The sequence below is a fragment of the Canis lupus genome, chromosome 23 (genome assembly GCF_048164855.1).
Source record: "Canis lupus baileyi chromosome 23, mCanLup2.hap1, whole genome shotgun sequence".
In the NCBI taxonomy this organism is placed as follows: Eukaryota; Metazoa; Chordata; class Mammalia; order Carnivora; family Canidae; genus Canis; species Canis lupus.
Window position 1 is genome coordinate 45866357 of NC_132860.1, and position 16919 is coordinate 45883275.

Consider the following 16919-nt stretch of genomic DNA (forward strand, 5'->3'; position numbering starts at 1 on the left):
GCATCTGCCTTTGGCTCAGGTCGTGACCCCGGGTCTTGGGATCGAGTCCTGCATCAGGCTCCCCACAGGGAGCCTGCTTCTCCCTCTGCCTGTGTCTCTGCCTCTCTCTCTGTCTCTCATGAATAAATAAATTAAATCCTTAAAAAAAATGAAGACGCTTCCCTATAGATTCTGATGCTCAGAAAGAGGGTCTGAGAACCTCAGTTTAGACTGAAATCTAGCATGGTCCATTTAATTTTTAAAGATTCCCCCATGTCTTATCTTCATGGATATATTTCATGCTTACCACAGAGTTATAAGGAGAAGAACAATGACAAAGGCACACGTAGCTCGTGGACCTTTGCACATACAGACATTCAGGTCCATAGAAATACAGATATAAAAGCATAGAGAAATCGACAATAACTTCAATCTGCCAAAGTGTTCCGTTCACAGGCAAGAATGGACACTTGCCTCCTGTTCCTCCGGGTCCCAAGAAACAGGTGTGTGTTTCCGCGTTCACCTTCCCAGCACTTCTGAGATCCCACTGCAAGGAGCAGCGGGGGTTCCTTTGCATCTCTGCCGCGTGTCTTCTCCCCAGTCGGCCTGTGGGTCAGCGCGGTCAGTCAGGGCTGCCGTGGTCTCCACGGTTAGCAGGGTGTCCGCTCAGTGGGACGGGTTTCGAATTCTTGCCTACTGGTTCTCAAAGTGCGCTGGATGTTGGAATCCCCAGGAGAGATCAAGATCAAATGTCCTGGGTGCAACTCGTACTAATTCCATCAGAATCTCAGGGTGGGCGATTGGTTCTCAGATATCGGGGTTTTTAAAGTCTCCAGGTGATTCTGGGTGCGTCGGGGTGGAGAACTATCAATTTACTCCACCCGGGGGAGTAAAGCATAGCAGAAACCTTCACTGACAAGCCAGCAGAAAATACTCCTTTTCCTTGTATCCTGCCCCCATTAGTGATTTTATGATTACTTTCTGTATCCACTTGTCTTTCTGCGGTTTACTTTGCTTTTTTTTCTTTTTTCTTTTCACAGACTTCAAATATTACCCTGTGGCATGCACTTGTGTTTTTAATGCATTCAGAACTGGAAAGTTCTTATGCCCCAGCCATTCTCCTTCAAGGTCTGACCAGTGGCCACCAGTTACCTGGGAGCTTTTTAAAAATGGAGGTCCCTGGCCTCTGGCCCATACGCACTAAATCAGAACTGTTGGGGGGTGATTCTATGAATCTAGATCTTTAACAGGTTCCTCAGGGATTCTTATGCTCTGAAGTTTGGATATTTCTGCCCCGAACTCACCAGTCCAATTATGGGTACAGTCATGTTTAAGGTCCCAGATATTGAGGATGAAGACCTAAGAAAGATTAATAGGAAATGTGATACATTTTAACCCCAGAAAGATGGACGTTCTGAGGACAGGGATGAACAGAGGGCTGATTATTAAGTAGCTAACTATATTCACTCTAAAGATGTAAATGAAAATCTTTGTATTCCTGAGGCCATACTTAATAAACAGAGACAGGAGAAAGAAATTCCCAACCCAGGATCTTTCTGGGATGCAGTACTGACCACCCCCAGCATTTACGTCTTATCAGTCACCTATTGCCACAATCATGCTGTATAACACACAGCCACAGAATCTCTATAGTGCTCAATAGGAGATCATGAGTTTTGGGGCACCCAGGTGGCTTGGTTGGTCAAACATCTGACTTCGGCTTGGATCATGATCTTGGGGTCCTGGGATCAAGCCCTGTGTGGGACTTCATACTCAGCGAGGAGTCTGCTTATCCCTCTCCCCCTTCCCCTTCCCCTTCCCCTGCTCATGCACACCCCCCCCCCAATAATTTTTTTTTAATTAAAAAAAAAAAGGAATGAATGAGTTTTGCTCATGCATCTGGGTTGTCTGGGAGAGTCTTCTGATCTAAACTGGGCTCAGTGAGTCAACAGTCAGCTGTAGGTAAGCTAATGACTTACTGATCTTGGGTGGGTTTCTCCACCCAGGGCCTTGGCCAGAGCGATTGAAACAACTCGGCTTGCTGCAGGCCTCTCATTCTCTGCCAGGCTGGGCCCAAACATGGCAGGACCCTGAGACAGAGCAGAGGCAAGCAAGATCTCTTAGAACCCAGGTCTGCAGTTTGTACCATGTCACTTCTGCCACAATTGGCTAAGTCAAGCCACCAGATGAACCCAGATTCAAGAGAAATAGACTCTGCAAACAAGTCTAGACTGCCTAGCTAGAAGGCATAAAGTTCTAACAGCTGTCAGATTGGGCCTGGGTATCAGCAGAGCCTTGCATGGGAAGGGAAGGCCTCGCATGGCCACGGTGCACTCCCAGGATCTTATACTTTACCCACGAAAGCCTGGTGTACACCCCCAGTGGGGATGTGCCAAAGTACTCTGGAGATTATTCCAGATAGGCAGAGAACCCCCCCCCCCCCAAAGATGGCATTCCCCTTACTTTGCACATCCTGTTTCCACGAGGTCCTGAAATTCTAATCAGGTTCTGGTTGTCAAGGAGATGCCGTGGTTTCAAAGTGGGGCACATCCACGCCTGTGCTCAAGACCTATTGAAAATGGCTTTCAGCTCCCTTTCCAAATAAATAAATGCAAGTATTTTAGTCTAACCTCGACGACCCTGTGTGGTCTGAGCAAATGACCCTTTCCAAATTCATCTTCTAACACACAGCCCTCCACTCATGGCCTGGAGATTTCACGCTGCATTTTTGCTTCCTCTGTCCTCTCTGCCTGAATGTGTTGTTCTTCAACCTCTGCAAATCCAAATCTTAGCAACTCCAGGAGTGCCCAAACCTTCACGGAGAACACCAAACACAATGAAATACCTCTTTACTTGGCATAGAAGAAACAGAATAGCAACTAAAGTTAGACTGGCCTGAGAACCGATCTACCAGCCACTTGTTTGGCCTTAGACAAGTTACTTAATTTTGTTCCACCTACTTTTTTTTTTTTAACTCTTTAAACAGAGGGCCATCCCCATTTGTAGGGTGACTATAATAAAATGATGTTTTCAAAGTTCCCAACATTTAGAAGATTCTTGATAAATAATGGCCAGTTTTATGACTCCATAAAACTATCAAACCATCCCTTTATTTTTGTCTCTGTTGCCTGATGTGCCACCGCTACCCTCTTCCACCCATACTTCCCCTTTCTTAAGGACAGGGGGCTCTGTCCGCCTTCATCCTGTTATCTGCATTTTCCAGATGAGGAATCAGAGAAACCACAGGATTAGGTAACTTGTTCAAGGACAGATGGCTGGCAATGCTGGCGTTGAGATTTGAATTTATTCCAGGATGGGTTTTCGAAATTCCTATCTTATACTGTCTTATCTTGGCCTGGGGTATCCTGGAAGCAGAGCCAGAGACCCTGGTTTAGGAGATCTGGAGAAAGTGGAGGACAGGGAGGGAGAAGGAAAAGAGGGAAAGGCGATAAAGTTGGACTAGTACTTGATTCTGGGGTCTCTGAGTCTCCAGGCCATGGCCTGGCAGACTGAAAGAAGGAAGCATCCATCCTGTCGTTAGTCACTGGCCATGGGTTGGCTGGCAACTTGCAGCACTGCACATGCCCAGTGCAAGGGCAGGGCAAGTCCCTCTGGCATCCTTACTACAAGCACTCGGAGCGGCCCCGGGGCTGGAGGCCAGATGTCAGCAGTCTAGGGCCACCAGATGTGCTTCCCCGGGGAACCTGGCCAGTGCCTGCATGAAACTGGCTGCAGCAGCAGGGCAGGAGGGAGTCAGCAGGGGGCTACCGTGATTGTGCAGTGGTGTAGAAGAGGGGTTCACTACTGCCTCTGAGCAAGCAAACAAGCGAGTCAGCGGGTGGTGGAAAGTTCTGTGACCAGGCTCCTCTTCCTAAATTTCACCTTGATATGAAGACGAAGCATGTGTTAACATTCATTTGAGGAGCAGGCTGGTGCAAGAGGGGATATGAAGTCTTCTCTCAGCTGTCTTTCAGAGTTCTATGGAAAAGTTTGGCTCACTTGTGCTTTGAAACATGTTAAGGATGTGAGATTGGGGAGAAGAGACATTCTCTGGCACTAGCTGTACTCAACCCAGAGTGAGAGAGTTATTTATGTGCATTAGAAACTATGACTTTGAACAAACAAACAAAAGCAAAAAGAAAGGAACTATGACTTTGAATTGGTAACTACCACCATAGAATAGAATGGTGCTAAAAACAGAAATGCAATACAGTTTTAAGCTTTCCGGAGTCGTCTTTATAATCAGGTTTGTTCTCTTGAGAGAAATTCTTAGCCTTTACATTTACAGGTACTGGTTGGATATAATTGTCTGGGAACCTTCCCCTCCAGGACCATCTTTTAAATCAAAGCACCTCTTCCTGACTGGAGGGAAAAAAAAAAAAACAACTCGATTTTTTAAAATTAAAAAAGTTGCAAGTTAGCCAGAGAGGAAGGTTATCTAACCTCTTGTTTGGAGCAGGGACTGTCCTTTCACTTTTTTAAGTAAAATGTCATGTTGATAGCATTTACATCATCACTCAAGAGACAGGCTGAATAAAGGTAGGGAAGTTCAGTAGAGGAAGTGGTATTAGACAGACTGGAGTTCAAACCCTCACTGTGCCGATTCCAGGTGCCAACACTTGGGCAAGGAAAGCTCTCTTGAGACTCAACTTACTCATCTGTAAAATGGGGTAACGATTCTTTCCAGTTATCCTGAGGAGTACATGAGATCATGCATGTGGAAGGACCAAGCAGACACATAAACATGGCCTTTTATTTCCCTTTTAAAAATGGTTCAACATCGTTAATGAATTCCCAGGGAACCAGCATCAAAAAGGAGGATTCTGAATTGGGGAACGTCTTGAGGAAGGGCCAGGCTGCTGAATTGGCAGGATGTGTCTCCTTTTTCTCCCCCAGACATTGCACATTATCGAGTCAGACTCTAATCAGGAAGGAGCTGGTTTCTGCCCACCCTGTGGGACAGCTGGACATGAAGCATGAAGGGAGAGGCTCTTGCCTTTTTTTTTTTTTTTTTAAGATTTTAAAAATTTATTTGTTCATGAGAGACAGAGAAAGAGAGAGAGAGAGAGGCAGAGACACAGGCAAAGGGAGAAGCAGGCTCCATGCAGGGAGCCTGATGTGGGACTTGATCCTGGGACTCCAGGATCATGCCCTGGGCCAAAGGCAGGTGCTAAACCGCTGAGCCACCCAGGGATTCCCCAGGCTCTTGCCTTTGATATGCATTTTTAGGTCACCAGCATGAACCGAAATGAAGACTTCCCTTGGAAAACCTTGCATGAGAGGCTTTACATATCCTCTGCAGCTTTCCAGAAGCCGCTCTGATGTATCTACTCGCACCTTACTATCACTGCCCATTCCAGGTGTGTATCCTGCCCTTCCCCATCTGTTCTCCTTCCCACCTCTTTATTTCAATTAGCAACAATGCTGTTGTTGGGCTTTCTCATTCAGCCATTCGAATCCGCCACTTTTCTGTATATTTCAAATGTAACATGATTACATTTCACCTCATTCTCAAACAGACATGTTAAGAAGGTATTCTGCTCCTCCGATTGTGGGGCGGAAACCAAGGTTCACAGAGATGAAGTTACTTCCAAGTTTTTGAAGCTGGGCTCCGACCCCAGGGTCAATGCCCCTTTCCCGTTCCCTGCCTTGGCTAACAAGAGACAATCGTGTAAGGCACATGCCTCTTGCGGCGATCATGATGGCCATTTAAAAAAGGTAACAATAATTATATATTTGGCACCACTTACATTATTGCAATATTCCACTAATGCGGTTATCAAGTGATTGTGAGAAATGTCACCAAAAAACCGTGGGTCGGGAATAAAGGGGGAAAAAAAAGACAATTCTGATGTCTTTCCGAAAGCACATCTCAATCATGGTGCAGAAACGAACTTAGGCAAGAATGCTACTCCAACATAAATATACACACATATAAAAGCAAATAATCAGGGTTCAGTTTTGCCAATTTTATTGAACCAATAAAATTCCTACTAATAACAACGAAATAAATTTCTGCAAGTATAAATGTGATACAGTTTAACAAAACCCATTGTTCTGTACCTATAAATAGATTTTCAAAATGTCATAAAAAGTGCAGTTATGAATTGTTAACATGTTTAATACACAGTTCCTTTATTTCAAATGTGTTTGTCTTGACCCACTAACAGTTCCTTCTGCATCTCTTCAAATAATATTACCCATCCCTCCAAAAAAAAAAAAAAAAGCCATTAAAGCACTAGAATATTACACATAAACTGATCCATTCAGGTCAGCTTTAGTCAGAATTGTAAAATCGGCAACATAAGAAAAAAATAAAACCTACTTATACATACAAAAAAGCTTTCATGGGTTCTATAATCTCCTTAACTGCTGACTCCCGTGGAGGGCATAATAGTTGAAAAGGCTTATATGGTTAACTACCTTAGACTACTACATCTAGAGCAGGGTCCGGTTTGCCAGCACAAGTTTAAAGTGGCTGTTTATCAAGTCTGCTATTTTCAGAATTGAAACTATAAATATAGGACTGCCATTTGACGCCGAAAACTGTGTGAATCCTAAATTGCATCAATGATCTATTTGATAAAAGCTTATTCTAATTGAAAACCTTATATAGTAAGAGACTGATATATATAGCAGTCTTAAAGATCATGTCATCTGCCTCACATTAGTCCAAAGTCACGTGCTTCGTAAAAAAAAATTACAGTAACAAAACACAGGACTACAAAGGCAAAACATCACAGCTTCTGATTACATTGAATAAAAAGTACCAAGGAACGCAAAAGATAAATCTGTATTAATACTGATGAATTAAAGAACTATAATAGACATTTCACAGCATGCTACATATATCGCTCACAACTGAAGGATAAAATGATGTCTAAAATTGAAAGTAAGAAGTTGGCAATCTGATTTCATGTGCAATTCAGCTACAAAGTCTTAATATATACATTCATTATGTAGCTGCCCTGCAAAATCAGGATTTTTTTTTTTTTAAAAAGAGATTTCAAGTTCAAATCCTATTTCATAAGCTAAAGGATACATCCAGTTCTTCCATGACCAGGAAAGTTTTCAGGTTTGAAGGAGCTAATCCAAGGAGCAAGGCCATGTTCCGAGTTGACCTGATGGGGTTCTTTTTTACCTCACTCAGATTGTGCGTGTGGATGTGACTATTCTATTAGCATGGAGAAGATGCCAAATGGGCTTGGTTTGCTTCCTGTGTCTACCTTGAGTTGAAAAGAGTAGATATGAAGAGAAAGAGGAAGGGAAAAATCATATTTTCTTTCAGAGAAGATCTGTGGATGCAAAGACAATGCATACTAGATAGAGAGTTTGGATCACTTTCCTTGATGAGCAAGGGTACCACTGAACTCCTGCTTTTTATTTTAGAGAACTAGTGAAATTCAGAAAGGAGAAAGCAGTCTCTCAACATCACAAAGGAAACATCTTCCTACCCAACCAATAGGTTTCCTTTATCCCTCCTTTTGATCCTTACTTATGAGATTTGGAAGTCCGTGGAAAATCTGTAAAGATGGATTAATTTAAGAAAGAGATGGATAGCCACTTTCATTTGCTAAGTGTCATAATGCACACACTCAGCTAATCAGAATTCATGAACAACACTTTAGCATTAAAGACCAGAGTTTCTCTCTCCCTTTGATAATCTTTCTGTGGAAATGATACATTCATTTTTAAGAGGTTCAACTGAGGGGTACAAGAAAAATAGACTGTTTTAGCAAAATTTATATACCAAAAATTATATTTATTATACTTACTAATGTTTGATGTGGTCCTATCAGCTATAAGTCAAACGGGGTATTTGTTCTAAAGGCTATTTTATAGTATGCCTTTCATTATCTCAAAGATTTCCACAAGCATTGGAAAAAAATCAGATATTCCTTCTCCCCACCCCACCCCCTTATTTTTCCTTTTTCAATTCTCTGCTTCATAGTGATAAGTCAGAATGAATTTAAAGCTAGAACGAACACTTTGGGACATACGATTTAATAAAAACCATCCCTTCAACATCTTTTATGAAGTCTCATTTCTTAAATGAGACATCGATTCATTCCTGGGCCCCTGAAGCCATTTGACTAGACTCTGCTGTCAGGTTGGGTTGTTCATGAACAGAACGTGAAGCGTTCAGATACCATCACAGGTTGTCATAATCTGTACTTCCACACAGAGTGGTTCATCATCAGGTGGGACAGCCATCGGTAGAGCAACATGCCCCATGTTAGAAATCTGACTAGGGCTGTCATCCCTGAACCACAGAGAGTGCACATTGGCCAGAGTAGAGGGACTACAGTGGTTTCCTCCTTTAGGCACGTGTTCCTTAATGACGCAGTCTGGATATGCCTGGAATGCAGCCAGGGGAAGACAAGACTACAAAGTCAATGCATTCCCTTTCCATCCCATAAATACTTTTCTCCCCGCCTGAGAACACAGTAGGAATGGGGGGTAGAAGCTTAATCTGACCCAGGAAAACTTGTCCAAACTCTCATGTGCCCAATTGTGTGGTACTTTATCTATGTTCTGTATTGAGTGGGCTCGTGTGATCTGATGGGACCACAGCAACATCCTTTATACTATCTCCTATTAGAAATGTGTTTCAAGGCCCAAGCAATAACAATGAAACACCACCCATTTACACGCCAGAAATGTCCTGATCCACTGAAGGGTTACAGATCACTCTGGATTGCTAGAGAATCTTAAATTTACATTCAGATAACTTGGACTAACACCAGTATTTATTTCCTAATATAGATCCAGGTTAGGATGGTAAACTCAATCATGTTAAAGTCCCACTAAATGCTAAGTTCTGCATGGTAGAAATAGTTCCATTTCTGTATCATGTATAAATATAAAGACTTCTACTCTGATAGAAGGCAAAAATCTCCTACGATTTATTAAAATATGGAAGTAGCATTATTGGACAACAGAGAGTAAATCCATGAAAAGGTTGGATACTCTGAATTTATAGGCTCTTTGGGGATGAGGTAGAGGACAGCATGATATTTTGGCAGCCAGGAAAGAGTAGAACGGTATGGGATGGACAGGCTTATGCTCAGTGCCGCATAGTATCTGGTAGGGTGTCCAGGGCAAAGGTTAGCCAAAATGTAGCTGGATGGTTGAGGGACTTAGGCGGGGCTGGGATGAAGTCATATTCTTAATGAGTGGAGGAAAAGTAACTCAGAAAAGAGAATGCTGGTGACACTCAGCAGGTGGCTGGTGATGTTTGGTTTGGATTGTGAAAAGGCCTGCAGACCAAGACAGGCTGAGGGAAGTGGGGGACAGTGAGCATGTAGAAGGTTGAGGCACTTGGGGGAAAGAAAGCAGGCAGGAGAGGGTGGATTGAATGCAGGTAGGAATTCCCAGAGGGGAATGTTCCTTTACAACAGGTGTACGATGCTGAGGACTGCCACACTCAGTGTGATGTTCCACGTGTTCTTTGAAAAACTTTTCACAGGGCTCTGCCTCTGCCTCTAGGATCCATTTAACCCCAGCTGTTTTTGTTCTAGGTCTCACCTGAGCGGACACTGCTAACTGAGCCCAATTAGCATGGAAAGAAGCTCCACACATGGGGGGATTTAAGTTCTGTTGACTGAGAGGAATACATTCATGTTACAGTACTGTTCTGAGGAAAGACTCCGTAATTTAATTCTCAGTCTCCAGAGGGATACAGTAGGGAAACACAGATGAAGATGATGGCCACCAAGAATAGATTCTGGTGAGGACAAATTAAGTAACTTTGCACTTGATCTGAACTGAGGGGCCACCTGTCTTTCAGGGTGCTGTGGAATTATACTACCCAGAAAATTTCAGATACTGTTCATATAACATTACTGTTGCATACTTTTTACTCCATGCAAGACCGCCTATTTGCATAAAAGAAGAAAAAGTCTGTTAGATAAAGAGAAGAGTTTAAGGTCTTGCTTTCCAGAGGAATGGTTTTGAATTGTCTTCAAAACACAACACAAAACAAAAACCTCATTTTACTGTCACAGTACAAATCATTTTTAGAACATGCACTGAAATTTATTTTTTCCCCCTGATGAACTGTCTTTAAGAGTTTAAAAGAATCTTACTGTTATCTATGTATGCACTCTGCACTAAAGTGGTGAGCTATTTTTAAGTATAGATCTGTAATTGTTTGCTGATCATTTTATTTTGCATGGGCATAAAAATCTTATATTTTGGATTAAAAAACTCTATAAGGTGGAAAAAGGAAAAAAGCTGCTCTGGAATAATGTTATTTAATCTTCAGAAGAATTTAAGAACTTTAGGAGACTTTATAACACAATTAAAATAGGGGCTCTGGTTCAAATATGGTTTTAATATAAAGCTTCCACTGAGTTTTCTGTTCTAAAACAGCCCTGTGTTGCTCTGCCATAATTAAAGGCCAAGGCCGTGGCCCAGATTCCACATTAGCCATCTTTTATTGTAAAAGTACCCCAGATGGGATGAAGATTCTTCCAGAGACTGAGACAACATGCTTGGTTCAAAAAAGTAAAGAAGGTAATGAGTGGTCTCATCTCAGCCTCTTTTCTGCTATCGCAAGCCCATCTGAGGAGGTCTAATTTGAAGGGCTGAATGGGGCAGCTGCTGGGCCACTCCCACAGTCAAGCGATCAGCTTACAGAACAGATTCACTTTCTGATAGGAGAGTATTCAGGTATTTCCTAAGGTGATCTGGGAAATTATGAATTACAACCAAAGCTGGTAAGTAAACAGATATCAATCAAGCATATACATCAGTGGGTTATTAATTTTAACATGATAAGCAATGAAGTTAGAGAATTCACATTCACATGTGCTTTTTTTCCCAAGTACACTTGCACATTTAAAGTTTGGCACAATGTGAGCTCCAAGGTGTAGGTCAGCATATTGTATAATCATGTCGTTACACCAATTGAACCAGATATCTCTTTTAAAAATATCACATTTTAATATAAAAAGCTATACTATAAATTACTACATAGTAAATTCAATACTCTGAAAAAATACCACCCTGGAAAACCACATCAGAATTTCAAGTTTGCATTAGAGAACGTTCCCAGCAAACTTGCTGCAAAATGATATTCACACCCTGGAATGCTGTGCATGCTGTAGCTCAGGTGCTCTAGCACCTCCGCAAGTCAATTTTTCTTAGCTGGTTCACTGAGGTTCATAAATATATTGTTTTGTCTTTGTTTAAAGTTCCAAGTCGACTTATGTTCCTGATTACTGATGAGATAGATCAATGCTGAGCTAAAAAGAAACTTTGATAGAAAAGAGATCTAGGAAAGGCACTAATATTTCCAAAACCCAAACTCAAACTACTTACATTTCTGGGGTAAAAAAAATAAAAGACAAAAACTAAGTGGCCATTTTAGTTACTTACACCTTGTTTCCCCTTTTGGTCTAAAGCTCATATGGTGTTCTATGAGAATTTCTCCTCCTGTTCCATTTATAAAGATTCCATTCATTTTTAATCCTGTAATACAGGTCACCTGCACAACAATATAGGGCTAGTAACTGAAAGGGTTGTAGGAAATAACATGCCCCCCCACCCCCAAATATCAAGAATAAAAGATAACCTCAACTTGAAAGTTCTAAGGTTAGGGAAGTCAAATTAACATTTATGCTATCATCCATGTTTTGTCATTTTCCTACTTTCCTTGCAGTTAATACCATCCATATAATGGGATGCCAAATAAAAATCAACATATGGTATATACAATTAAACAGAAGAGATCTGGCAAGAATTCTCTGAATAGTATCTTTAAATAAACCACCCTTTCTTAAAAAATATTAGTAATTTTTTCCTCACATGGAAGATTTCAAACAAGATTCTGGTCTCTAAAAATGCAGAACCACCTCATGTTAGTAGGTTTACAGTCATCTTTCTGTTTTCTTATCTGAAATCAAATCTAAAAGAAAGCAACCTAACATATTGTACCAGAAAAGAATGATGAATGCAAGGGCAAAATGATCTAACAAAACATTCATCCACGATTCTTTCATGGGAGAAAATTCCTATATAACAAGTAAGGAAGTAAGTCTAAGATGAAATCTTTGTGGGAACTCTAATGGAGAATTTTGATGATATTATTTACTATGAAAAAAATGGAGCGGTTTTTAAAAAATTAGCATGTTTGTGTACAAGTCACCCTTAATTAACCAAAAAAGTGTTTAAGCAGTGCAGTCGTGTCCTACTGGATAGCTGTAAGCATCTCTTAGGCACTTCACTGGTTCATTAACACAATACAAATTAAAGCTATAAACACATAATGTTGTGCTCTGTGAAGATAGTCTAATCAAGCAACATAAACCAATGCGAAAATGTGACTTTTTGGATGCTTATTCCTCCCCTAAGACTTGATATCTTTTTAAACCAGTTGTCCAAAGAGATTTTTTTTTTCCCTGGGGAAGGGGGTGCTTTGGCATTAGGAAAATAATATTGTTCAACCCCAGTAAGGCAAAAGCCTTGAGTGCGATAAAGAAATTGGAACCAAATTTCTTTATGGCTCTGTTCAAAAGGACACTTCTGCAATGACATAATGGGGGGAAAGTTCAGCAGAGTATTTTTTCCCAACATATTGCACTTTTTTTGTTGTTGTTGCTGTTCGATCACATTAATGCATAGAAACACAATTTTTTACCTTTGAGTATTCAACTGTTCAACCTATTGTAAGAAAAACCACAGGAAAGAAGTTCTAAAAGCCTATCAGGAAAAAATACAAGTCTATTAACCTTCCTCTGCTTACTGCAATATAGAAAACACTATGAGAAAAGAAAAATGTGCAAAGAAACTTTTTGGTCAATCTTGTGTGGGGACAAGTTTGTATGTGCCAACTGAATGAATTGTGAGCAGCTCTGTGAGCACTGATTATTTCGGTGACTGAGGATGGCTGTCAGTGATAGAAAGGATTGTGCATAATTCCACTTTTAATATATACATCTGATATGGAAAACGGAAACTTCCTTTTTCAGAAGAGAAAGAAAACAGCTGAATTTGGCATTTCAGTAGCATGCTATAGAATTCATCATGATTAATTTCACATTAAATTATGGACAATGGCTGTATCACATTTCACGTTATCGCCAATAGCAGTTAAAAACAAAAACAAAAACAAACAAACAAGAAAAACCACAAACAGTGCCTGACAAATTATCTCCTGGGGACACAGATAATGTGTCCTGTGAGCAGCTTAGTTCAAAAGCGCATGCTTTTCCTCCACCAGATTTAGGACACAACATTAGAAGTTTAGAATGGCCAGAGGAGGCCATTCTGTGCTGAATTCCAATATCTGAAAAACAATTGCTTGAGCAGATTGTAAGCGCTTTTCCTTATTAAAAAAAAAAAAAAAAAAAAAAGGAAAGAATACAACATACATACAAACCCAAAAGCGCTGAAGTTAAGCATTAATAAACCAGGTTCATGATTTATGATCAGTATCCCAAATTCCAACTATAAAACAATGCAAAGTAGTGCTCCTCAGTATTATTTTTGCTATTGTTAGTAATGTTAAGCATCAAGAAAAAGAAAACACATCATTGCACATGACAGCCGCCGAAAAGAACGGCTAAACTTTGACATTAGAGAATTGAATAATTTTTGATGCTACATCACAAACAGCTTCTGATGTATATCTTGTGTGAAAAAAGGCTTTACACACATATGACATTTTCGTTGGCTGACGATGCTTCAGGTCAAATGCCGAGTTATGGCACGAAGGGCATAAAGGAGTTCAGCTTGCATCCGTGCTTCCATTAAAAGTAGATTTACGTGAACCTAGAAACAAAAATGTTCATCTCCTTAGTGACCACTCTAAACAGCTGCCAAAACTTTTTTTTTTTTTTTTTTTTTTTACATATGGGACACTCACACAGGTTCATCAGGTTTATACAGACACAAGTACAGACATGGACATGTCTGCACAGACATCCCTAGGCATATTGATGCAGGTAAATGATGTAAGGGCTCATTTGCAAAACTGTTTGTAAACAAGAAATGTCTCTCATGAGCAGGAAAAATGACCTCCAAAAGCCTTGTGAGATACCAACCATTATGTCAAGATGTACATTATGTAATCAAGCTTCTGGATTATGATATAACTGTTTTAAAATATTTTTATAAATGACAACTTGCCTGCAAGTTATACTTGCTTCCAGTTGTAAAATCTTATATGGCTAAAAATCAGCTCGACATTTCTTAGTGTCTATGTTCATTCCTTGGGAAGCTTTTGAAAACGTTTCTTACTGTGGACTTGAAAGATACTCAGGTGAAAACCTGAAGCTGAAAGCAGTCTGTAATCAGTGTCTGGTCCTTATTATTTCTGCACAGCTTCCCTGGAATCTTTCAGAAGTAACTGAACAAGCTTCTGAGTTTTGAGGGAGATACACCCCAGCTGATGGGTTATAATTAATACCTACATATTTTTGAAATTCACTACAAAGAAATGTATTTTGAAATTATATGTATTTTGAAAACATTCTACAGGTTAGATATACTGTTAGATATATTCCCTAGATGAGTAAAGAAAATTTCTAGATACAACCCATTAAAGGAAGAAAGTCTAATGCAAACATATAAACAGGGCATAAAGATCCACTGAGAAGAGATGCTGGCAGTAAAATGGGTTATCTGATGTGTGACTGGCGCTAAGACTTCAAGAAATCTGTTAGGTTTAGGCCATAACATTCTCTGCCAAGGTCATAGAATTAATTCGTGATTATTAGGACCCTAAAGAGATTTTTTTTTACTCTCAAAAGCTTGTAAAGTGGTAAAAAATGGAAGATTCTTGGACTTACTTGTCAAAAAGACCTAGGATTTATGGGTAGTTCTTACGTTATAATGTTGGTAAAGATCCTTAACATTTATTAGGTCTTAAATGATTCCTATATATTTCGTCCAAAGAAATATTCTTTTATAATGGTACATACACACTTGGCTCAAATATCACGCATTGTATTGTCAAAATAGTCAATTACCAAATTGGAATGAGAAACTGTTCTAGTAGGTTAACTCTAATGGCTAGTTACTCCCTAAATGGAGATACCTTCTAGGCCTGGAACAATCACACCTAATACATCTTGGTAGGTTTGATTTTTATTATCATTAGAACATTAGACATTTTCCTAAAGGTACTTTAAAAATATCAATATCCAGATCCAGCCTTTCAAAGGCTGATGCTACATATTTACTATACACACCACGTTGGCCAAACATATAACCAAAATTTATAGTTAATACTCAATAGACTGGAATTTTAACATCTTTTTAAAAGATGGCCAGATGATACCACTTCCTTTTCTTTAATGGCACTCATTTATTAGTATTTCCTGTGTAATTTGCAGGATCGTTACTAATTACATTGGAATGTACCTAAGGTGTCTGTAACATCATCATGAAACACACCTTTTCTGAGTGCTTGAACTGACGCCAGTAACTATCATACATGCGCTTGGTGGTTCTTTCAGGATAGCAGGTCACTGTCTTAATGTAAACCTTCAGGCTTCGTTCAAGTAATTGATTAACTTCTCCGTAATCATAGTCATCATACCTATAAGCAAAATGACAATAGTTTTAAAATGACAAAGTCAAAATTTCTGATTTTTTAAATCTTATTTGAGAAAGAAAGAGAGAGCACAAGCAGGGGGAAGGGGCAGAGGGAGAGGGAGAAGCAGACTCCCTTCTGAGCAGGAAGTCCAACGCAGGGCTCGATCCCAGGACCCCAGAATTATGACCAGAGCTGAAGGCAGACGCTTAATCGACTGAGCCACCCAGGTGCCCCCCAAATTTCTGATTTATATCAAGAGATGTTTATTGTATAGCAATTAAATGCAAAAAACTCATTAACTAAATGTTGTAACAAATATTTACTGAATGCCTATCATATGCCATGTACTTTCCATGTACCTTTCTAGGCACTGGTGATACATGGATGAACAGAATAAACAAAAATCCCTGGTCTCATGGAATTTCAATCCTACTGGAGAAGAAAGGAAAAAACCACAAAAAATCTAGCATGTGAGGTGTCAGGGGGTGTTTACTGCTGTGGAGGGAAAGGGAAATGAGGCTGTGAGAAGAGGAACTGTAGTTTTAGGGAGGGGGGTGAGGCTGCCATTTGAGCCTATGCCAGGAGAAGTACCAGCAGGAGCCCAGAGGCTGGACTCAATGTGTATGGAGGCAGAGGGAGTGATGGACTGTGGCCCATGCTACTGACCAATCAAATGTGATGGGAACTGAGCCCTGGAAGCAGCCATACAGGGGCCAAAGGCAACCTCACTGGGAGTGGTCTGGTACCCTAGTGCGTTCAAGAGCAAATGGAGGATAAAATGGTGACAGTAAGTATATACAACGCTTCTTCAAAGAGATGTGCTGTGCATGGGAGCAGAAAGATGAGGCAAGGGCCAGAATGAAAAGAAGGATGAAGAAAGGATTTTTTTTTTAAGATGAGAGAATTCACAGCATTGTGTATATACTGATGAGAAAGTAAAGAGGTAAAGTTGATTCTGCAGGAGAAGGAAGAATTTTGTTTTATTGTTTTATTTTCTTAAGGGCCTGAACTCACAACCCTGAGATTGAGACTAGAGTTGAGATCAAGAGTTGGATGCTTAATAGACTGAGCTGCCCAGGCACCCCCAGAAGCAGGAATTTTTATTTATTTAATTAATTTTTTAAAAGATTTATTTATTTATTCATAAGAGACACACAGAAAGAGAGGCAGAGGGAGAAGCAGGCTCCATGCAGGGAGCCTGATGCAGGACTTGATCCTAGGACTCCAGGATCACGCCCTGGGCTAAAAGCAGGCGCTAAACCGCTGAGCCACCCAGGCATCCTGGAATTTTAATTTTTAATTATAGTTGGCATACAATATGATATTAGTTATAGGTGCATGATACAGTGATTCAACATTAATATACTTCACAAAATGCTCACCATAAATGTAGTTA

At 40.3% G+C, this 16919-nt stretch overlaps 1 protein-coding gene and 1 long non-coding RNA gene across 3 annotated transcripts in view; both read right to left on the reverse strand.

Annotated features, from left to right (window-relative positions):
* Positions 1 to 204: 204 nt before the first annotated feature.
* Positions 205 to 2431, reverse strand: LOC140615191 (uncharacterized). Its single transcript, XR_012015929.1, has 2 exons — positions 1959 to 2431; positions 205 to 1338 (listed from the first exon to the last, which is right to left on the reverse strand). It is a non-coding gene; the product is annotated as an uncharacterized lncRNA (long non-coding RNA).
* A 3502-nt stretch (positions 2432 to 5933) lies between these two features.
* SESN3 (sestrin 3) overlaps positions 5934 to 16919 on the reverse strand; it is a 71611-nt gene continuing 60625 nt past the window's right edge. For both annotated transcript variants that reach the window (XM_072795072.1, XM_072795074.1), the window contains exons 9-10: positions 15382 to 15526; positions 5934 to 13755 (exon numbers count right to left, since the gene is read on the reverse strand). In XM_072795072.1, the coding sequence (XP_072651173.1) occupies positions 13669 to 13755; positions 15382 to 15526 (232 nt within the window). In that variant the 3' untranslated portion in view covers positions 5934 to 13668. The remainder of the gene's footprint in view (positions 13756 to 15381; positions 15527 to 16919) is intronic.